General features: G+C 43.8%; 1 protein-coding gene across 4 annotated transcripts in view; it reads left to right on the top strand.

Annotated features, from left to right (window-relative positions):
- Positions 1 to 23,578, top strand: part of Insr (insulin receptor) — a 138,074-nt gene that overhangs the window by 20,239 nt on the left and 94,257 nt on the right. For all 4 annotated transcript variants that reach the window (XM_087577748.1, XM_087577747.1, XM_087577746.1 and 1 more), the window contains 1 exon segment: positions 2,856 to 3,407. In XM_087577748.1, the coding sequence (XP_087433874.1) occupies positions 2,856 to 3,407 (552 nt within the window).

Here is a 23,578-nt window from a genome sequence, read left to right as displayed (position 1 = left end):
AAACTGTTTGCCTTTGCTGTGGAAGCAGGGACAGAGGAGGAAGAGGAGGAAGAGGAGGAGGAAGAGGAGGAGGAAGAGGAGGAGGAGGAAGAGGAAAAGAAAAAGAAACTGAGGAAGATGGCACCATTAATAAAGGGCTGATCTTGCAAGCATGAGGAGCCTAAAAATCCGTATTGGTGGGTCATGCTTATTATCCTAGCTGGAGTGGTAGAGAAAGAGGGATGCCTGGGGCTCACTCACCTGACCACTCAGTCTACTCAGTGAGCTCCAAGCCAGAGAAAAACTGTCTCAAAAACATAGTAGGAGGCCTCTGAGGAGGGATGACACTGTTGTCCTTTGCTGGAGGTGTGGGTTGCAAGTACACAAGATGGACTCACTAGAGATGTACGTCCCATATTTGGGGGGCAGTAAACATCAGCACAGGTATACTCTACTGATTACCATTCCAAAGCCTGGTCTCTTATCTTGACTTCATCATTCCTTTTATTGCTCCTGACAGGTCATGTGACACTGGGGACAAGGAGCTTTGTAATTGTTTGAGGGAGTAACTGTTTAGCATTATTTTTGCTTCCTGGGAAGGAGAGGGTCTATTTCATTTTACAGACTGTAGCTGGTCACAAAGGGAAGTCAGAGTGGGAACTTCAAGGCAAAACTGGGAGGTAGGAGCTGAAGCAGGGACGATGGAAGAACTTTTCTCACGCCTTGCTTCCCCTGGCTTACTTAGCTTGCTTTCTAAAACAATCCAGGACTACCTGCTGGGGGCAGCAACACCCACCGTGGGCTGGGCCCTCCCACATCAGTCATCGATCTAGAAAATATCCCACACACTTGGCTTGCAGGCAAGTCAGATGAAGGCAGCTTCTAAATTGAGGTTCTCTCTTCCCAGACGACTCAAGCTTGTGTCAAGTTAATAAAACTAATCAGCACACATGGCTTAAGGGATGGAGGGTTTCGGGAATACCAAGGACTATGGTTGGCGTGTGCAGGGCCATGGGAAGCTGTGGATTGTGTTGGAATTGGCAGGCACACCACCCTTAGGAGATCTGCACTCCCTTTGTGTTTGGGCAAAAAAAGAAATGGAGATTGGATTTCCTGGGAAGTGCTTATCACACCCAGGTAAAGGGGAATTATACTTTGGTAATCTGGAGGGCAGGCCAAGGAAGCGGAGTCAGCCAGGGAGGTGGGTAAACACAAAACCAACACACTTGGTTTTTCCTTGCCCCGTTCTGATGCGAGCACGTCCTTTTTCCTGTCAGTCACTTCCTGAAGAACTTCCTTGCCGAGGCTCAGGGGCACTGAGCTGGGGTCGGTTGGTCTAGGTCAGCTGCTCTTTCCTCTGCACTGGACATCTTACTCAACCCTCAGTAATCCTGCTGAGCCGATTGCCTCACAGATAGGGTGATGATTATGTTACGGCTTCGAACTGGGCCTGCCAAAGGAATTATGTTCTTTGCTTTCTGAAAGGAATTATTTAGGCACGGTTGCTTTACAGGGAGAGCCATTCATCCAGGCTGGCTTAGGAATTTGAAATGCAGAGCCCACAGTGGGTGACCACAAAACTGGCACTGGTCCTAATGGTAGCTTTCTCCACCTTGGATTGGGTAGGGGCCTTCTGTATAGTGGGCAGGGACCTCTACCTCTGAGCCATCGCCCCATCTCCTCAGAGGGAGATTCTAGGCAGGGGTTCTACAGCTGAACTATGTCTCCCAACCCGTTCTATGCAACGCAGGTTATCTTTAAATTCATAATCCTCCTGCCTCAGCCTCTTGATCACTGGAGTTATAGGTGGCCACCACACCTGGCACACTGTATACCATTATCTGTTCATCCACAGTTAGGGGCAATGGCTGCTACCATAAAGATAAGAAATAACAAATGCTGGTGAGAATATTAAGGAAAGAGAGCTTTTACATACTGTTAACAACCAGGAAGATTGAAAAGGAGTCCTGGTTCGTTTTCTTCATTAAGTCTTCTGGTTGACTTATAGAAGAATGGGTTCCAAGCTATGTCATTTTATGCATATATGATCGTATCTGGTTTATCACCCCTGCTGTGTTATCTGTCCTTGGCTCTCTGCTCATCTATTGGTATCTTTCTTTACCCCAACTGGTCTCTTTTCTGCTTAATACCCCATTGCTTATACATCCCACATCTTTGTTCTTATCTATTATTATTATTACTTTTGTGAGATAGGGTCTCAAATAGCCCAGGCAGGCCCCCTGACTCTCTGTATAGCCAAAGATGACTTTGAACTTCTGACCCTTCTGTCTCTACCTCCTAAATGCTGGGATTATGGGTGTGTGTCACCATGTCCTGTGTGTGCTCAGGATGAAACATATATATAATATGTGCCACATTTTCTTTATCTATTTGTCTGTTGCAGACATTTTCTCAGCTGTGAGCAGAGCAGCAGTGAGAGCAGATGTGCAGGAGAGTCTGTGATATGCCATGCTGACCTAGAGTGCTCTGTGATATATACCCCTGGTGTGTGTGTGTGTGTGTGTGTGTGTGTGTGTGTGTGTGTGTGTGTCAGAGGCCAAGACCAATTTCAAGGGTCAGTTTTTCCTCATGTCCCCCATCTTGTTTCTTGAGACAGGGTCTCTTACTGGCCAGGAGTTCACTAGTAGAAGAAACCCAGTGAACCCTGGGGATCCATCTGTCTCTGAAGGCCTGCAGCCCTCACAGACATATTTTGTTGCACTAGCTTATCACATGGTCTTGGGCATAGATGTCAGGCCCTCACACCTGTACAACAAACACTTTGTTGTCTCCCCAACTCTAGGCTCTAGTTCCATTAGCAGCTCTAGAGTCCCTGGCTGACCTACTTTGCTTGGCTTTCATTATCTGTCCTCTAGTGTGCCCGGGAATGGACATCCGGAACAACCTGACCAGGCTGCATGAGCTGGAGAACTGCTCGGTCATTGAGGGCCATCTGCAGATCCTCTTGATGTTCAAGACCAGACCCGAAGATTTCCGAGACCTCAGTTTCCCCAAACTCATCATGATCACAGACTACCTGCTTCTTTTCCGTGTCTATGGCCTAGAAAGTCTAAAAGACCTCTTCCCAAACCTCACAGTCATCCGAGGCTCCCGTCTCTTCTTCAACTATGCCCTGGTCATCTTCGAGATGGTCCACCTGAAGGAGCTGGGTCTTTACAACCTCATGAACATCACCCGGGGCTCTGTCCGCATCGAGAAGAATAATGAACTCTGCTACCTGGCCACTATCGACTGGTCCCGCATCCTGGATTCCGTGGAGGACAACTACATTGTACTGAACAAAGATGACAATGAGGAATGTGGGGACGTCTGTCCAGGCACAGCCAAGGGCAAGACCAACTGCCCTGCCACCGTCATCAATGGGCAGTTTGTGGAACGGTGCTGGACACACAGTCATTGTCAGAAAGGTATGTTGAAGGTGGCAACGCCTTCTAAAGATTCCTTCATGGTTAGTAGACCCAGGGGCAGTAGACTCCTGGGAACGTTTAGGTGATGAAGGCTGTGGGGTCCAAACCCTAGGATCTCCATAAAAATACATGCATCCCCCTACCTGTGAGGTATACCCATTGGATATTGTACAGTTAACTGTGGGTTATTGAGACTGTGAGGAGTGAAATCTCTGATGGAACTGAAACTTGGCCATTGTAGTAGGCAAGTGGCCACAGTTAGCTATCAAGATTTTTTTTACATATGTGTTCATATGTGTAAAAAAACTTTATATATGAAAAATAAATAGGGGGTCAGACTCTTTTGGGAGCTGTTTGCCACCCTCTATGCTGGATAGTGATGTCTCTGTGGTCCTCTGCTTGATTGAGGAGTGGTCTATGCAGGAGTATGGATTTGACTTAGCATGCTTTTCTTATCTGATCATAGAAGTCAATTTGTAAGAGATACTCAGAAAAGGAAATGTAAAAATTCATCTATCTATCTATCTATCTATCTATCTATCTATCTATCTATCTATCAGCTATCTATTTACCAGCTGTCTGTCTGTCTGTCTATCTATCTATCTATCAGCTATCTATCTACCAGCTGTCTGTCTATCTATCTATCTATCTATCTATCTATCTATCTATCTATCTATCCATCATCTATTTATGCATCTATCTATTTACCTATCAGCTATCTGCCTATCTATCTACCTATCATCTATCTATCTACCTATCAACTATCTACCTATCTACCTATTATCTATCTATCTATCTATCTATCTATCTATCTATCTATCATCTATCTACCTATCAGCTATCTATCTATCTATCTATCTATCTATCTATCTATCTGCTTCTATCTATCTATATACCAGCTATCTATCTATCTACCTATCTATCTATCTATCTATCTATCTATCTATCTATCTATCAGCTATCTATCTATCTATCTATCTATCAGCTATCTATCATCTATTTATGCATCTATCTATCTACTTATCAGCTATCTGCCTATCTATCTACCTATCATCTATCTACCTATCAGCTATCTCTCTCTCCCTACCTACCTATCATCTATCTACCTATTATCTATCTACCTATCAGCTATCTAACTATTATCTATCTATCTATCTATCTATCTATCTATCTATCTATCTACCTATCAGCTATCTACCTACCTATCTATCTATCTATCAATCTACCTATCAGCTATCTATCTATCTATCTATCTACCTATCATCTATCTACCTATCAGCTATCTATCTATCTACCTATCTACCTACCTATCTACCCATCATCGATCTATAATCTATCTATCTTTATCATTATGACCAACATCATTTATCTCTCCATGTGTGTGTCTATGTATTATAAATGTGAATATGGGGATGCCATGACCAACATGGAGGTTAGAGAATAATTCTCCTTCCTCATGTGTGGGTCTAGAGGATCAAATGGAGGCGATCTGGCTGGTGGCAAGCGTCTTTACCCACTGAGCTATCTCTCTGTTCCCTTTGTGGATCTACTGCCTCCATATCTTTAGCCTTCTGAGTTATAAGGCACTTACTTGGATTATTTTGGTTTTATTAAAAAAAAAGAATTTGGTTGTTTTGAGGTTCAAGCTTTATTTATTTATTCATTTGCAGTAATTTTTATTTCTGTGTATGGGTGTTCTGCCTGCATGGATGTCTGTGCACTACATGTGTGCCCTTAGATGTCAGGAGAGGGTGTTGGATCCCTGAAACTGTAGCTACTAATGTTTCTGAGGTGCCTTGTGGGTTTTGGGAGCTGAACCTGGATCTTCTACAAGAAGGGCAAGTGCTCTTAGCTGCCGTGACAACTCCGGCTCCATGTGTGTTTCTTTTAGGCTTGTTTTCCAGAAATGAAATTTCTGGGTCAGAGGCTCCTGGTTTGGATTGCCAAATGGCTTTCCAGAAGTGTTGGACCTGTGGACTGGACTCCTAGCCTTGAGAGGAGAGAACTGGCCTTTGAGTGCTGTTTAAAAAAAAAAAAAAAAAACTTTCACAAAGTCCTGGGGTGGGTGAGAAGCCTGTAGTTTATCTTTGTATGTGTTTGATTTCAGGGCAGAGCCTTTGAAAACATGTTTACTTATCATTCAGGGTTTCTCTGCTTCCACCCTTCCCTGTCGGCGGAGGCCCTATGTGGGCTTTGGAAATCTAAATTTAATTTTCCTCTTTGAAGCTTGTTCATCCTTTGTCAGTTTCATTTGCGAGCCTCCTTGTTCAGTGGAGACAATGCTCCCGAATGTTCAGGGCTACCGGAGAGTGGCGGTGGAGTTGATGAGGACTGACTCCAAAGCAAAGCCCTGCGCACTTGAGGACCGAGCTGTGCTGCAGAGCAGTGAGCGCCCCCAGCCCCTCTGCAGAGCAGTGAGCGCCCCCAGCCCCTCGCTGGGGGATTCTAGGCAGGAGCTCTGAACTGACCTCCACATTCCTTTCTTTATGCCTTGCACTCTACACCTAAGACGACCTTCTGCTCACTCTTAACTATTACCGTTTGGAAAGTCTTCCGCCCTCCGCTCCAGGGAGCTCTCCACCTATGAGGTTTACTGGGGTTTCCGTGTGCTTCCTAGAGAGCTGTTGGGGACTCTGGAAGCTGTTTGTGGCATAAACCAATGAGCATCACCTGCAGTTCCAGTCCTGAGAAGAATGAGGCGGGAAGATGGCAAATGTGAGAGCACCCCAAATTATAGCAAAACCCTGGACCCCAGAAAAAATGAAAGAAGGAACGAAAGAGAGAAGGAAAGGAGAAAGAGACAGAAAGGAAAAAAGGAGACCTTCTATTCTAAAGAAGGAGGGAAAGGAGAGAAAGAAGGGAAAAGGAAAGGAAGGAGGGAAGGAGGAAGGAAGGGAGGATGGAAGGAAGAAGAAGAAGAAACTCTCCCCCTCCCCGTGGCTGTTCTGCCTCCCTTCCCTGTACCTGGGCATTTGTGTACTGAGTGCCAGCTTTTATTGTGTTTTGATGTCCAAGAGAGCAGTTCATTAACGGTTTATGGCTTAAGTGACCTCATTCACATGTTGTAAAAGTCCCTGGGAAGGACTAGTGAATGGGAGAAAGGGAGTGGGTGGTTTAGGGATTAGCTCACGGGAAGCAGGGGAGGGAGGGGAGGAAGTGTTACTTCTCTTTGCCCCCACCCGAGACTAAAGATTCAATGGGTGTTGAATCTTTGGACCTTTGGGTTAGATTTTTACGGGAACCCTTCGGGAACTCTTGGGGAGTGCGGTGAATTAGATCAGACACCTGTGGTGGGAAGCAGAGACAGGAGACAACTTAGGAAGATGGGGAGAGCGTTCTGGACAATGGAAGTGGACCAGTGAGCCAAGGGAAAACCTAAAAAGCTCTGGACCACGAGCCACATTGCTCTGCAGAGGACATCGGCACAGCATCCACTCCACTCAAGACTGCATCATAGACTTTCCCTTCCTCATGCAAGCACACACACGTATACCATCACATAGACACAATAATTGGAAAACCGCCACGCCCCTAGAATTCGCATTTTAAAAGCACCATTTTAAATAGATTCATGGGGTATTGCACCGTTCCTTCTGGGGTGGGACTGGGATGTTATCCAGCGTTTCCACAGGTATTTGCTCTGCTCCTGTTAGTCAGCTGATGGCCATCTTGGCTCCACAGACTGCTGCTGTCTCCCAGTGCTCATGTTCAAGTAATACTCATCTTACCTAATATCAGTTCAAAGGCTTAAGCGGACATGCCGATAATTCTCACGTGTTAGAGAGAAGCTGCAAAGGGTTTAAGTTGGTGATGCTCAACCTTCCTAATGCTGTGACCCTTGAATACATTTCCTCGTGTTGTTGCGACTCCCACCCATAAAATTATTTTATTGATACTTGATAACTGTAATTTTGCAAAAGTTATGAATCTTAATGTGAATATCTAATACACAGGATATCAGATATGTGACCTACAGGTTGTGAACCTCCTTTAAGTGATGCGCTGGAGGCTTAAAAAGTATTTTGAGATGAGGAAAGGAGGGAGAGACAGAACACATTTACATAATTTTACCATGGTATATTGTTATGTTTTATTATTAGTTGTTAATCCCTAACTTATTTAATTATAAATTCAATCATCTATCTATCTATCTATCTATCTATCTATCTATCTATCTATCTATCATCTATCTCTTGTGTGTGTGTGTGTGTGTGAGAGAGAGAGAGAGAGAGAGAGAGAGAGAGAGAGAGAGAGAATATATGAGTGAATGAATGTGTGAGTGGTGTGCCACAGTGTGCTTGTAGAGCTCAGAAGACAACTTGAGGGAGTTGGTTCTCTCCTTACACCACGTGTGTGTGTCCCCAGGTAGTCTTGGTGGGAAATGCCTTTCCCTGCTGAATCATCTTGCTGCCTCACCCATGTTATTTTTCGAGACAGGCTCTCTTGCGCTGAACCTGGATCTTATCAAGGTAGTTCTCCTGGCTGGCCAGCAAGTCCCAGAGATCCTCCTGGGTCTATTTTCCAGTCCCTCATGCTCGCAGGCAAGCACTTTACCCACTGAACCATCTCCCCTGTCCCTAGTGTTCAGTCACTAATGATGAATATGAAAACTTATCTGGTAAGTGCACAGTTTTCTGGAAGATTCTTAGGGATGTCAAGGGGAAGCTTAATTTTTCTGTTTTTGTTGTGAGAGAATTTTTGTCCCAGTCATTTATGGAAGACGCTGGATAGAGGGCAATGCATACTTATGAAGAGGTGGTTCCGGCTGGCTTGCCTGGTGACTTGGTAACTGGTCTAACTGGTTTTTCTTTGGCTTGACGAAATTCATTGACCAGTTATTTCCTATCCTGTCACCAGATCCTTGTGGGAATTGAAATCTGTTCTTTGTCACAGAACACCTGACGTACCCCAGGGAGCTGCCAGGGACATTGATTCAGCTCTGTGTGTGTGTGTGTTCTGCGTGTCTCTCCTCCCCGTGCCGGCTAGAACTTTCATCAAGTGGAGGGGATGTGAATGTTGGATTTCTTTGAGATAAAGCGTCACTGTGTAGTCCTAGATCAGTTCAAACTCTTGACAGTCTTCTGAGTGTTGGGAGTCTAGAAATCCTGGCTAAAACGTTGTGTTCTGATTGTGGTAAAATATATTTAGTATGTACATATAGTATAAAAATATAGTGTCACTGTCCCCATGTTCTGCTTCTGGAACATTCTTATTACCCCTCTACAGAAACCCTACATCCATTTTGCTTACTTCCCAATCCCGATTCCCACAGCTCCTGGCAAGGAGCCATCAGCTTGCCAGTGTGTATGTAGATTCACCTGCTCTGGGCAGATTCCACAGAACCAGATAATATATAGCTTAGTATGCGTTCTTGCTTCCCTTTCTCTGAGAACCATGTTCTGAAAATCCGCTCATGTAGTAATTTCATGAAGTCCTGATTGCTGTTTTTTTTTTTTTTTTTTTTTTTTTTTTGTGGCTAACAGCTTATCGTATGGATCCCACCAGTTTAACCACTCGGCCCACATTTGTGGTGCTTCCTCTCTTCAGTTATTTGAAGTAGGGCTTCTGCAAACACCTCTGTTCCAGAGCTCACTTGTGTCACTCCTTTTCCTTTAAGTAATAAGTAACTAACTTTTGTAGGACTGAAGTTCAAACCCAGGGTCTTGTGCGCACTAGGCAAATATACCACTGAGCTATAACCCCAGTCTTGGTTTTGCTTCGCCCCAAGCCCCAGCATCTGGATCACAGGCTACGGGCACCACACCTGGCTTTTGTGTGGGTTCTGGGGATTGAACTCAGCTCATCAGAAATACTTTACTCACTGACTGATCTCTCCGGCTCCGATAGCTCCTCTTCAGGTCATGTAAAAATATTTCTTAGTTTTCAATTCTCTTCAGCTTGAATTCCCACCTTGCAGAGGTTAACATTATCAACCCGGCAGGATCGAGAATCACCCAGGACATAAATCTCTGGTGTGTTTATGGTGACATCCCTAGATGGGTCAACTGAGGTGGGAAGAGAGAGAGAATTGTTCCCCATCTTTGAGTTCTGGACGATATAACGAGAAAGAAGGTTGGATCCTAGCATTCATCGGCCACCTCGTGGTCCTGCTGTCATGGCTTCCCTGTTGTGATGGGCTGTACCCTGAGACTGAGTCAGAATAAGTCCTTCCTCCTATGTTATAATCTCTCTCTCTTTAAAGGTAAACAATACGTAGCCCCAAATATGAAGTTCAACACTGTTTATTCTGTGTCCGTGCCCCTGACAGTCCCAGAAAAGAGGAAGCAGTGTTTTAAGATCATTCAGCTCAACAAAGACACTCTTCTATTAGAGGAGGAAACAGGAAGGGGTAGCAACTGGCCAGGGCTGAGTGTGTCCATCTATGTTTGACCAAGAACCAAGAATGCTCTAGTTCCTTCTTGGCTTCTTCCTCTCAGGAAAAGTTTCAGCAAAGCAGCATGGGTGTGGTGGACAAGACATAGGGTGGGGATGGTGAAGGGTCGATGGGGAAAAATCCTCGGCCAGAGCCAACTCCTGATGCAGTTGACAAATCTTTTTGCAGATTGGGGAATAGCCCAGTCAGTAAAGAGGACCTGAGTTTGATCCCCAGAATCAACATAACTTAGTTTTTTTCTCGTTGCTGTGATAACATAACTCTGAAGAAAAGCAACTTAAGGGAGAAAGGGTTAATTTGGCTCATAGCTCAGGCGACATGAACCCTCTCAGTCACCGAGAAGTCAGAGCAGCACAGTCAGTCACATCCCATCAGTCACCGAGAAGTCAGAGCAGCACAGTCAGTCACATCCCATCCGCAGCCAGGAGCAGAGAACAATGAATTAATACCCATTAGTGCATTAGCTCATTTTCTCCAGTGTTGTAAGGTCCAGGATCTGGGCCTACAGGATTATGCCTCCCACAGTGGTAGAGTCTTCCCACCTAAGAGTCAGAACAAATATCCTGCATTCATGCTAACAGGCCAACGAGATGGCCTTCCTTCCTTCCTACGTGACTCTAGACCAGTGACTCTCAATCTGTGGGTTGTGACTTCTTTCTCAGTGGTTCCCCTCAGACCATCAGAAAATACAGATATTTACACTAGATTCTTAACAGTAGCAAAATTAAGGTTATGAAGTAGCAATAATAATAGTTTTATGGCTTGTGGGAGGTCACCACAACATGAAGAACTGTATTAGGAAGCATTAGGAAGGTTGAGAACTGCACTTCTAGACTGTGTCAAGTTAGTAACCAATACCAATCATCAGACAGTGTGGAAAAAGCTAGACGTGGAGGTACAACATGATTGCAGTCTATGCTCTGGAGAGGCAGGGCCAGGGGGATCACTGGGCTTTCTGGCCAGCTAGCCTAGACTACTTGGCAAGCTCCAGGCTGGGAACAGAATCCAGAACTCATTAAGTCTTAACAATGACCTCTATCACCTGACAGCCATGTTCAAGGGGCTTTCCGGTGCCAGGCCATCCTTGCTATGCTGTGGGTACAACTTGCTCACTGAACTTTTCTTTTGGTGCGGTGGTGACCTTGATTGGCAAGGCTTGCTTTGTTTTGTGTCTTGGATTTTCGCCATCGCTGTTCATGAGTGAAATTGGGCCATGTTTTTGGTCTGTTTCATTTTGCAATCTCTTCATTAAGTTTTGTTATCCGATCTACTAGTCACTTAAAGTGAATTAGGCACATTTCCATTTTAAAGAATCAGAATTGATCTGTCCTTGGACAACTGAGAAATTTCTTGGAAAATTTTATGGTTTAAAATCTTTGTGGGAAGAAATTTTTGAGCAAACACACACACAGACACACACATTTCATACAAGGTGGTGAGTTTAGGCTAAAATCTCTTTGTTGCTGTTTTGCCTTTTAAAAACCCTTTTAACATCGTTGGGTCAATGATTCATAGTTTCTTAGGATTAGTGAGTTTTCTGAACGGAGAGTGTGTTGTTCAGATTACTACAGTTGTGTGCCATCTCCTTCTTGAACTAAGAGTTGGAAGTCTTGACTTATTCATTAGTTCTGTGTTTTTGCCATGAACATAATTATTTTCACCTTGTGATTATTCTAACCTGTGCTCTTAGTTTTGTTCTTTTAAAATCCCCCTTAATGTGAAATGTTCTAGGAGTTACATATGGAAGTATTTTTTTTTTTTTTGGAGTAAATTCCAAATTGTGAAGTGAACGAATAAAAGAATCTTATTTCGTTTAAACATTTGATAGTCAGAGGCTCTACCCCTGAGCCACGCCCGCAGTCCTTCACTGAGACTTTCTAGGCAGGGCTATTCCCCTGAGTCTTGCCCCTAGCCCCTCACTGAGGGTGCTAGGCAGGGGCTGTAACCATTGAACAACACCCCCAGGCCTGATTTCATTCCTTTAATGCAATTGAAGCTTTTAAGGCCACAAGTTCACTCTTTTTTCTTCTTTTTTTTTATTAGTTATATTTCTTTACTTACATTTCAAATGTTATTCCCTTTCCTGGTTTCCTGTCCATACGCCCTTCATCCCCTCCCCCTCAACCATATGGGTATTCCCCCATTCATCCCCCTTACTGCCCCCCCATATTCCCCTGCACTGGGGGGTCCAACCTTGCTTCCCCTTCCACTGGTGCCCCCAACAAGGCTATTCTGTGCTACATAAGCAGTTAGAATCCTGGGTCAGTCCATGTATAGTCTTTCCGTAGTGGTTTAGTCCCTGGAAGCTCTGGTGGGTTGGCATTGTTGTTCTAATGGGGTTGCAAGCTCCTTCAAATCTTTCAATACTTCCTCTAATTCTCCCCAAGGGGGTCAGTTCAGTGGTTTGATGCTAGCATTGACCTCTGTATTGGACATGCTCTGGATGTGTCTCATCCGGTCCCTTTCAGCATGCATCTTTTAGCTTCATCAATCTTATCTAGTTTTGGTGGCTGTATATATATGAGCCACATGTGGGGCATGCTCTGAATGGCCGTTCCTTCAGTCACTTCTCTAAACTTTGCTTTCATATCCCCTCCTATGGATATTTTCTCCCCTTTTAAGAAGGAGTGGGAGCATCCACATTTTGGTCATCCTTCTTCTTGAGCTTCCTGTGGTCTGTGGATTGCATCTTGGGGAATTTGAGCTTTTTGGCTAATATCCACTTATCAATGAGTGCATACCAAGTGTGTTTTTCTGTGATTGGGTTACCTCACTCAGGATGATATTTTCTAGTTCACTCCATTTGCCTATAAATTTCATGAAGTCATTGTTTTTGATAGCTGGGTAGTATTCCATTGTGTAGATGTACCACAATTTTTTAAACCATTCCTCTGTTGAATGGCATCTGGGTTCTTTCCAGCTTCTGGCAATTATAAATAAGGCTGCTATGAACATAGTGGAGCACGTGTCTTTGTTGTATGTTGGAGCATCCTTTGGGTATATGCCCAAGAGAGGTCCTCAGGTAGTTCAATGTCCAATTTTCTGAGGAACCTCCAGACTGATTTCCAGAATGGCTGTACCAGTCTGCAATCCCACCAACAATGGAGGAGTGTTCCTCTTTCTCCGCATCCTCGCCAGCATCTACTGTCACCTGAGTTTTTGATCTTAGCCATTCTGACTGGTGTGAGGTGGAATCTCAGGGTTGTTTTGATTTGCATTTCCCTGATTTTGAACATTTCTTTAAGTGCTTTTTGGCCATTTAATATTCCTCAGCTGAGAATGTTTTGTTTAGCTCTGTACCCCATTTTTAATAGGATTATTTGGCTCTCTGGAGTCTAACTTCTTGAGCAGATGTAGGATTGGTAAAGATCTTTCCCCAATCTGTTGGTTGCTGTTTTGTCCTAATGACAGTGTCCTTTGCCTTACAGAAGCTTTGCAGTTTTATGAGGTTCCATTTGTTGATTCTTGATCTTAGAGCATAAGCCATTGGTGTTCTGTTCAGGAAATTTTCCCCAGTGCCATGTGTTCAAGACTCTTCCCCACTTTTTCTACTATTAGTTTGAGGTTTGATGTGGAGGTCCTTGATCCACGTGGACTTAAGCTTTGTACAGGGTGATAAGCATGGATCGATCTGCATTCTTCTACATGCTGACCTCCAGTTGAACCAGCACCATTTGCTGAAAATGCTATCTTTCTTCCACTGGATGGTTTTAGCTCCTTTGTCAAAGATCAAGTGACTTTAGGTGTGTGGGTTCATTTCTGGGTCTTCAATTCTGTTCCACTGATCTATCTGCCTGTCTCTGTACAAATACCATGCAGTTTTTATCACTATTGCTCTGTAATACTGCTTGAAGTCAGGGATGGTGATTCCCCCAGAAGTTCTTTTATTGTTGAGTATAGTTTTCGATGTCCTGGGTTTTTTGTTATTCCAAATGAATTTGCAAATTGCTCTTTCTATCTCTATAAAGAATTGAGTAGGAATTTTGATGGGGATTGCATTGAATCTGTAGATTCGTTTTTGCAAAATGGCCATCTTTACTATATTAATCCTGCCAATCCATGAGCATGGGAGATCTTTCCATCTTCTGAGGTCTTCTTCAATTTCTTTCTTCAGAGACTTGAAGTTCTTGTCATACAGATCTTTCACTTGCTTGGTTAAAGTCACACCAAGATATTTTATATTATTTGGGACTATTGTGAAGGGTGTCATTTCCCTAATTTCTTTCTCAGCCTGTTTATCCTTTAAGTAGAGGAAGGCTACTGATTTGTTTGAGTTAATTTTATACCCAGTCACTTTGCTGAAGTTGTTTATCAGCTTTAGTAGTTCTCTGGTGGAACTTTTGGGGTCACTTAAGTATAATATCATATCATCTGCAAATAGTGATATTTTGATTTCTTCCCTCCCAATTTGTATCCCTTTGACCTCCTTTCTCTGTCTGATTGCTCTGGCTAGGATTTAGAGTACTATAGTGAAAAAGTAGGGAGAGAGTGGGCAGCCTTGTCTAGTCCCTGATTTTAGTGGGATTGCTTCAAGTTCTCTCCATTTAGCTACTGGTTTGCTGTATATGGCTTTTACTATGTTTAGATATGGGCCTTGAATTCCTGATCTTTCCAGGACTTTTATCATGAAGGGGTGTTGAATTTTGTGAAATGCTTTCTCAGCATCTAATGAAATGATCATGTGGTTCTTATCTTTGAGTTTGTTTATATATATAGTGGATTACATTGATGGATTTCCATATATTAAACCATCCCTGCATCCCTGGGATGAAGCCTACTTGATCATGGTGGATGATTGTTTTGATGTGTTCTTGGATTCCGTTTGCAAGAATTTTATTGAGTATTTTTGCGTCAATATTCATAAGGGAAATTGGTCTGAAGTTCTCTTTCTTTGTTGGGTCTTTGTGTGGTTTAGGTATAAGAGTAATTGTGGCTTCATAGAAGGAATTTGATAGCACTCTGTCTGTTTCTATTTTGTGGAATAGTTTGGACAGTTTCGGTATGAGGACCTCTATGAAAGTCTGATAGAATTCTGCACTGAACCCGTCTGGACCTGGGCTCTTTTTGGTTGGGAGACTTTTAATGACTGCTTCTATGTCTTTAGGAGTTATGTGGTTGTTTAGATGGTTTATTTGTTCCTGATTTAACTTTGGTACCTGGTATCTGCCTAGAAAATTGTCCATTTCCTCCAGATTTTCCAGTTTTATTGAATATAGGCTTTTGTAGTAAGATCTGATTTTTTTTTAATTTCTTCAGTTTCTATTGTTATATCTCTCTTCTTATTTCTGATTTTGTTAATTTGGACACACTCTCTGTGACCTCTGGTTAGTCTGGCTAAGGGTTTATCTATCTTGTTGATTTTCTCAAAGAACCAACTTTTGGTTCTGTTGATTCTTTCTATGGTCCTTTTTGTTTCTACTTGGTTGATTTCAGCTCTGAGTTTGATTATTTCCTGCCTTCTACTCATCCTGGGTGTATTTGCTTCTTTTTGTTCTAGAGCTTTTAGATGTGCTGTCAAGCTGCTGACATATACTCTCTCCTGTTTCTTTCTGCAGGCACTCAGCGCTATGAGTTTTCCTCTTAGCACAGCTTTCATTGTGTCCCATAAGTTTGGGTATGTTGTACTTCATTTTCATTAAATTCTAAGAAGTCTTTAATTTCTTTCTTTATTTCTTCCTTGACCAGGTTGTCATTGAGTAGAGCATTGTTCAACTTCCACGTATATGTGGGCTTCTCTCATTATTGTTGTTTTGAAGACCAGTCTTAGTGCATGGTGGTCTGATAGGACGCATGGGATTATTTCTATCTTCTTGTATCTGTTGAGGCCTGTTTTGTGAATGATTATTTGGTCAATTTTGGAGAATGTACCATGAAGTGCTGAGAAGAAGGTATATCCTTTTGATTTAGGATGGAATGTTCTATTAATATCTGCTAAATCCATTTGGTTCATAACTTCTGTTAGTTTCTCTATGTCTCTGTTTAATTTCTGTTTCCATGACCTGTCCATTGATGAGAGTGGGGTGTTGAAATCTCCTACTATTATTGTGTGAGGTGCAATGTGTGCTTTGAGCTTTAGTAAGGTTTCTTTTATGAATGTGGGTCCCCTTGCATTTGGAGCATAGATATTTAGGATTGAGAGTTCATCTTGGTGGATTTTTCCTTTGATGAATATGAAGTGTCCTTCCTTATCACTTTTAATGACTTTTGGTTGAAAGTCAATTTTATTTGATATTAGAATGGCTACTCCAGCTTGTTTCTTTGGGCCATTTGCTTGGAAAGTTGTTTTCCAGCCATTTACTCTGAGGTAGTGTCTGTCTTTCCTGCATGTAGCAAAATGCTGGGTCCTCTTTATGTATCCAGTCTGTTAGTCTATGTCTTTTTATTGGGGAATTGAATCTGTTGATGTTGAGAGATATTAAGGAATAGTGATTGTCGCTTCCTGTTATTTTTGTTATTAGAAGTGTAATTATGTTTGTATGTCTCTCTTTTGGTTTCATTGCAAGGAAATTATATTCTTGCTTTCTGTATCGTGTAGTTTCTCTCCTTGTGTTTTCCATCTATTATCCTTTGTAGGGCTGGATTTGTAGAAAGATATTGTGTAAATTTGGTTTTGTCATGGAATATCTTGGTTTCTCCATCTTTGTTAGTTGAGAGTTTTGCTGGATACAGTAGCCTGGGCTGGCATTTGTGTTCTCTTAGGGTCAGTATGACATCTATCCAGGATTTTCTGGCTTTCATAGTCTCTGGTGAGAAGTCTGGTGTAATTCTTTTAGGTCTGCCTTTATATGTCACTTGACCTTTTTCCCTTACTGCTTTTAATAGTCTTTCTTTGTTTTGTGTATTTGGTGTTTTCACTATTATGTGACAGGAGGAATTTCTTTTCTGGTCCAATCTATTTAGAGTTCTGTAGGCTTCTTGTATGTTTATGGGCATCTCTTTCTTTAGGTTAGGGAAGTTTTCTTCTATGATTTTGTTGAATATATTTACTGTCCCTTTAAGTTGGGCATCTTCCCTTTCTTCTACACCCGTTATCCTTAGATCTTCTCATTGTGTCCTGGATTTCCTGGATGTTTTGGGCTAGGAGGTTTTGGTGTTGTACATTATCTTTGATGGTTGTTTCAATGTTTTCTATGGTATCTTCTGCCCCTGAGATAATCTCTTCTATCTCTTGTATTCTGTTGGTGATGCTTGTATCTACGACTCTTTGTCTCTTCCCCAGGTTTTCTGTATCCAGGGTTGTCTCCCTTTGTGCTTTCTTTATTGTTTCTATTTCCATTTTTAAATCCTGAATGGTTTTGTTCAATTTCCTTCACCTGTTTGATTGTGTTTTCCTGTAATTCTTTCAGGGATTTTTGTGCTTCCTCTCTAAGGGATTCTACTTGTTTACTTGTGTTTTCCTGCATTTCTTTAAGGGAGTCTTTATGTCCTTCATAAAGTCCTCCATCATTATCACACAATGTGATTTTAAATCTAAATCTTGCTTTTCTGGTGTGTTTGTATATCCAGTATTTTCTTTGGTGGGAGAACTGGGCTCTGATGATGCCAAGTAGTCTTGGTGTCTGTTGCTTAGGTTCCTGTGCTTGCCTCTAGCCATTGGGTTGTCTCTGGTGTTTGCTTGTCTTGCTGTTTCTGAGAGTGAGTTGACCCTGCTGTAGTCCTCTGTGTCAGCACTCCTGTAGAGCTGTTTTCCTGTTTTCTTTCAGCCTTTCCTGAGAACAGGTGCTCTGATTTCAGGTGTGTTGGTGTTCCTGGTGACTGTCTTTTAGCTCTAGGCATGGGCAGGAATCAAAGGGTCCTGCCCCTGATTGCTCCCAGGTCCTTGCACCCAGCAGGCACAGTTGGCACTATGCGATTCCCTCTTGGGCCTGGACTGTGGGCAGAGGGTAGTCTCCTCTGACTTCTCAGGAGTATCCACACTTCTGAGGTTCTAGCTCTCTCCCCCGCAGGATTTGGGTGCAGGGAGCTGTTTGGCTGGTTCAGTTCGGTCCTGGGCTCAGACGTGAACCTCGGGCACGGGAGGCTGACTGTTCCTATATCCCTGTGTCCAGAGGCACTGTGCAGTTTCTCCTTGGACCAGGGATGTGGGCAGAGGTGTGCAGAAGTGGCAGTCTGTCCTGCGGTCTCAGGATGTCTGCACTCCACAAGTTCACTCTTGATTTGCCTTTTGCTGCTCTCATTGGTCCTTGATATATACCTTCTTGTTTTCTTTGTTTTGTCTAAAGACTCCCTGATGGTATTTTCATATATCATTTTTGTTCCCCATTGGAATAAATGTAGCTCGTTCAGTTCTGCTATATAAATGATCTAGTTTTGTCACCTTAGGAACCCCCAAATCATCCTTATTTCATGGCTATTTTACGACAAGTGAAGCAGGTTGAGTGGAAGTTAATTGACCTGTGGATATAATCACCCGAGCAGCTTCGGGGAGGGGTGGGCAGCTCCTTGTTTTGACTGCACCTTCTCTGGTTGAGCAAGTGTGAGTCACTGAGTTTTCAGGTTGAAAAAAAAAGAGCTTTCACTGTTTCTTAGTTTCATTTCTGTTGCTACAATAAAATACAGTGACAAAAATCAACGAGGGAGAAAGGGGCTTACCTCAGCTTACTCCTGGTGCCGGGAGACAGGTCATTACTGTGGGGAAGTCAAGGCAGGAATTTCAAGCAACTGATCATCACATCGGCAGTGAAGAACAGAGAGAAATATTTGCTTACTCCGTTTCATTTCTCTGCACAGTTCAGGACTTCCTGCCTATCATGGGTGAGATCTTTCCACGTCAATTAAATTAAAATGCCCTCCCCCCCCAGCACACACACACACACACACACACACACACACACACACACACACGCACACACACACACACACACACACTTTAACCCGATGTAAACAGTCCTTCATTGAGACTTTCTTCCTAAATGACTCTAGGTTGTGTCAAATTGTTGCTTAAAAGGATTCCTTGGGGGCTGGAAGGATGACTCACTCAGTAGTTAAGAGCAATGGATACCTTTTCAGAGGTCCTGAGTTCAATTCCCAGCAGCCACATGGTGGCTCACACCATCTATAAGGGAATCTAATGCCCTCTTCTGGCACCCAGGTGTATATGCAGCAGAACACTCCTACATAGAATACAAGTTAAAGAGAGAGAGAGAGAGAGAGATAGAGAGAAAGAGAGAGAGAGAGAGAGAGAGAGAGAGAGAGAGAGAGTCTACAAAATATTGAAACAAAGCAAAACAAACTAATCCTCAATTAGTGTGATGGGTTATCAAAGTTTCAAGTTGATGGGGCTTTAAAACGTTTTTATATTTTTAATGTGAGACAGAGTCTCAGGGAACCAAACTTGTTACCGAACTTCCTATGTATCTTAGGTTGGCCTTGATCTCCTGATCCTCCTCTTCCACCTACCTCCGCAGCCCAGAAATGACAAGTGTGCACCGTACACCCAGGATTATGTTGTGCTGGGAATGGAACTCGGGTCTCCTGTCTGCCAGGCCAATGTGCCGTCCTGGTTTATTGATTATTCAGACTCTATTAGCTCAGGCTGGCCCAGGACTGGGTATAGCTGAGGATGACCTTAAACTGATCTTCCTACCTCACCTCCTGAGTCATGAGAGTATACCTGTGTACCAAGAGACCCAATTTTTACAATGTGCTGGGGATGAAGTCCAGGTCCTTATTCATGGAAGGGAAGTACCCTGCTGAGCCACCCAGTGTGCGAGCTGGAGGTTTTGTTTAGAGAATTGCAGGTAGCTCTTTGGTAACTGACTGTTCGGTTGATTTCAGGGACTATTTCACAGTAGCAGGAGCAATAGGTGACGTCCAAGTGCAAATCCATAGTACGCAGCCGTCCAAGGGAAAACACTAATTTTCCATAAATGGAGTGAGACTTCTCCACCCGATGCCTGGCTTTGTGGAACTGCCAGGGTATGTTTTACAAAAGCACTTTCTCTTTCTCTCGTCTTGTCCTTGTGGTTTTATGGTTTGGGTTTGGGAGTTCTCAGCCAGGGCTGAGTGTGACCCGTCGGGCCCCTGCCCCCACGGCCTTCCTGTCTATTTCTGTCTGTTTCAGTGTGAGCTTGCTGAAAAGCCAGTATGACTGGAGGTGATGTCAGACTGACTTTTCTTCAGAAGGGCACTGTGATTCATCCTCGTATTTAGCCGGCCTTTGTCATGGTGGAAGTAAGGTCGTAGTAGTTTTCGTTTGAAATCTAATAAGGGCTTTTGCATCTGCCATCTGGAGGCTGTGTTCCTTCTGTTCTTTTTATTGTTTTTGACTAAGAGTAGTGTTGAGGGGCAGGAAGTAGGTTTTGCAATATAGCCGACATCTGCCCAGAGGGTCTGTCCTCCTCTTTCCTCAAACTTCGTTTTTTTTTTTCTGGGAGCCGGAGATAGACAGGAGGCAGCTGTGCTCGGCGGGTCTGGCGCTCTATTCCTATTCACATGCAATTATGTGTATAAGTTATTTCTCATGTGGCCTGGCTGGCCTTGAGTTCACGGCATAGTTGAGCCTGACCACCCAGCCTTTACCTCCTGATTTCATCCGCAGGATCACAGGTGTGTGCCACAAGGTATGGATACATTCATATGTGTATGTATAAGTAGCCATGTTTACATACATTGGTGTCAACTTGTTATCCGCTTCTCCCACCACCTAAAAAACCAGGAGTTCTGGGGACTGAACTTACATCTTCATAATTTGGTGGCACAACTTTTCATCACTGAGCTAACCTCCCTCGACTTTTCTAGGCCGCGTTTCAAATGCCAGAAAGCACCTAAGAGACATGGTGTACAAATGTCTTCGGCTGTATAATTTTATACCATAGCTTTTCTCTCAGAGAAGGGAGGATCAGGCTTAAAACATTTTTAATATTGATTTATTTTTTATTTTCGGGTATGGCATCTGTTAACTTCACGCAGTCTAGAATCGCTGGGGACAGAGTCTAACCGAGGGACTGTCTGCGTTGGGTTGGCCGTGCGGGTTTGTTTTAATGACATTCGCTCTTAGCATGGTGGGTGCTATCACTCCCTGTCCTGTACAGGAAGGGAAAAGGTAGCAAGACATGGGTGCCTTTGTCCCTGCCTTGGACTGTGCTTGTGACCAGCTGCTTTGGAATCCTGCCACACTGATTTCCCCAGGAATTGTGAGCCAAATAAAGTTGCTTTCTTCGGGACCTTAATCCCAGCAACATAAATGAAACCAGGAAGGCGTGTGGTTGGTTTCTGGTCTTGAACTCTGGGCTCAAGCCACCCTCCCAATTCTGTCTCCAGAGCATCCTAATGCCTGGGCCAAACTCTTTTCAAACTGTGTTGACCACTACTGTGGTTTGAATATGCACTGTCCCTGAGAGACTCGTGTGTTTGAACATTTGGGGTTTGGGGAAGTTTGTGGACCCTTTAGGAAGTGGGGAACCTTAGAGCAAGTGGGTTGTTGGAGATGGGGCCTGGTCCAATTCCTGTCCTTTCTGTTTTGTTCCCAGTTGCCAGCTGCCATGCATTTTCCTCCCTTCAGTTGTTTCTTGTCAAAGAATTGTTCACAACGACGGCAGGAAAAGTAGCAAAATCATCCAGAGTACGTTTAGGCTTTCTTTCTCTCTCTCTTTTTTTTTTTTCAGAGCTGGGGACCGAACCCAGGGCCTTGCACTTGCTAGGCAAGCGCTCTACCACTGAGCTAAATCCCCAACCCCATCTTTTTAAAATTTGGTGTGTGAGTGCTCTAGCTGCATGTACACTTGCATGCCAGAAGAGGGCGTTAGATCCCATTACAGATGGTTGTGAGCCACCATGTGGTTGTTGGGAATTGAACTCAGAACCTCTGGAAGAGCAGCCAATATTCTCAACCGCTGAGTCATCTCTCCAGTCCCCCATTTTAGAACTTCTTACTGGCTATTTTGCCTAATTAAAACAAACAAACAAACAAACAAACAACAACAAGAACAACAACAACAAAAACGGAGCCTGGAGATGTGCCTCACTGGTAAAGCCTACCCATGTAGCATGGTCAACCAGCCCCACTAGTTTAAAAAGAGTCTTAAGACACAGTGTCTGGAGTGACAATTCAGTGGCTAAGAGCACTTGCTGAGCAAACTCGAAGACCAGAGTTCAAATCCCTAGCCCCTATGTAAAAAGCTGGGTGTGGCCATGTGTGTCTCTGCAACTCCATCTCTGTCACGGCTTCCTGCCTGCCAGCCAGCTTGGCCCTGGGCTCAGTGAATGACCTTCTCGTGGGAATAAAGTGGAGGGTAAAAGAGCAGGCTACTCACGGCTGCTACACACGTACAGGGGTGCCTACAATGCACATGCTACATTCCACATCCCAATAACAACCCCCTCTCTCCTGTTCTCCTAGTCCTGCCCTTACAAATCCCTTCCCTCATTACGCTCCTCCCCTTGTCCTCAGAGAAGCCCGCCTTGGGTCTCACCTCACCCTGGTGGAGCATCTAGTTCCAGCAGGACAAGGCAAATTCTCTCCCTCTGAGGCTTAACCGGGAGTCCAGGTAGGGGAAGAGGACCCAGTAGCAAGCAACAGAGTCAGAGACTCCTCCGCTCCAATTGTCAGGGGACCCAGACGACGACCAAGCTGCACATCTACAAATGTGCAGGGTCTAGTTCCAGACCCTGCGTCCTCTTTGGTTGGCAGTTCAGGCTCTGTGAGCCCACACAGGCCCAAGTGAGTTGGCTCTGTAGGTCTTCTTGTGGTAGCTGTATATTCTTTGTTTTATAACTTGTCCTTTATTTCAGAATTGTAGATGAAGTTATGCATCCCCAACTGCTTGTATTGCTTATGAAGGTCTTCCTAGACAGTTGGGAGGCTCAGGCAGGAGGATCACATTTTGTAGCCCTTCTTTGGCTAAATGATGAACCTGTGTAACTTGACATAGCTTGTGATGCACAAGTCCCTGGAGTCATCAGTTACTCAAACAGTAGCAGCAGCAGCAGCAGCAGCAGCAGCAGCAGCAGCAGCAGCAGCAGCAGCAATGATAAATACAAATTTAGCCCACTCTCCCTAGACCCATACGTTTTTGTTTGTCCGTTTCTGGGACAGAGCCTCATGTAGCCCAGGCTGGCCTCAAACTTTGCTGGCTGTATAGCTCAGGCTCACTTTGAACTCTTGATCATCGATCATCTTGCCCTCACCTCCTCCTCAGTGCCGCCATAACCACTTTTATGTGGTGATAGCATCTACCTTAAGGCTCTCTGCATGCCAGGCCAGCACGGATCAAGTGAGCCACACCCCCAGTCCCTAGAACTTCACCTCGAGTCAACATTTCCTAGCATGTGCTGCAAGCACGCGTGTGCATTCAGTCGGACTCCTAGGAGACTTGAGAGGAAGATGAGGCTGTTACCTGAGGCTTGTGTAGCAATCTGTCTGTGTTCATTAGTTCTGTTTGGGCTCTTTGCATTTACGTGTGTTGTGAATTGCACGCTTAATTCCTGTATGAATGGCTGTTTGAAGATATGACTGGAAAACAAAACAAAACAAAACAAAAAGCCAGCTTGATACAATTGTTACTGTTTATCTCTGTTGACTTTGCAGCGTGATCCCCAGCGATCTTTCTTTAGCCTTCCGGAGATAATTGTGCAAACAAGAAATGAACTTTGCCATTCATGGTTCCAAGCGCCTTGGCAAAGGGCACGCCTTAGTGAGGCAGGAATGCTCTTCAGTTTTAAAGTTCTCTTGTGATTAATGCATATTAGTGATAGACACATAATGTTTTTCACACAGCATTCTCATACATGGTTATAATGTTCGTTCATCATAGTTCTCCCAGTTACCCTGTTCTTT

Source organism: Rattus norvegicus, chromosome 12 (genome assembly GCF_021556685.1).
Source record: "Rattus norvegicus strain SHRSP/BbbUtx chromosome 12, alternate assembly SHRSP_T2T, whole genome shotgun sequence".
In the NCBI taxonomy this organism is placed as follows: domain Eukaryota; kingdom Metazoa; phylum Chordata; class Mammalia; order Rodentia; family Muridae; genus Rattus; species Rattus norvegicus.
This window is presented reverse-complemented; position numbering and strand designations above follow the sequence as displayed.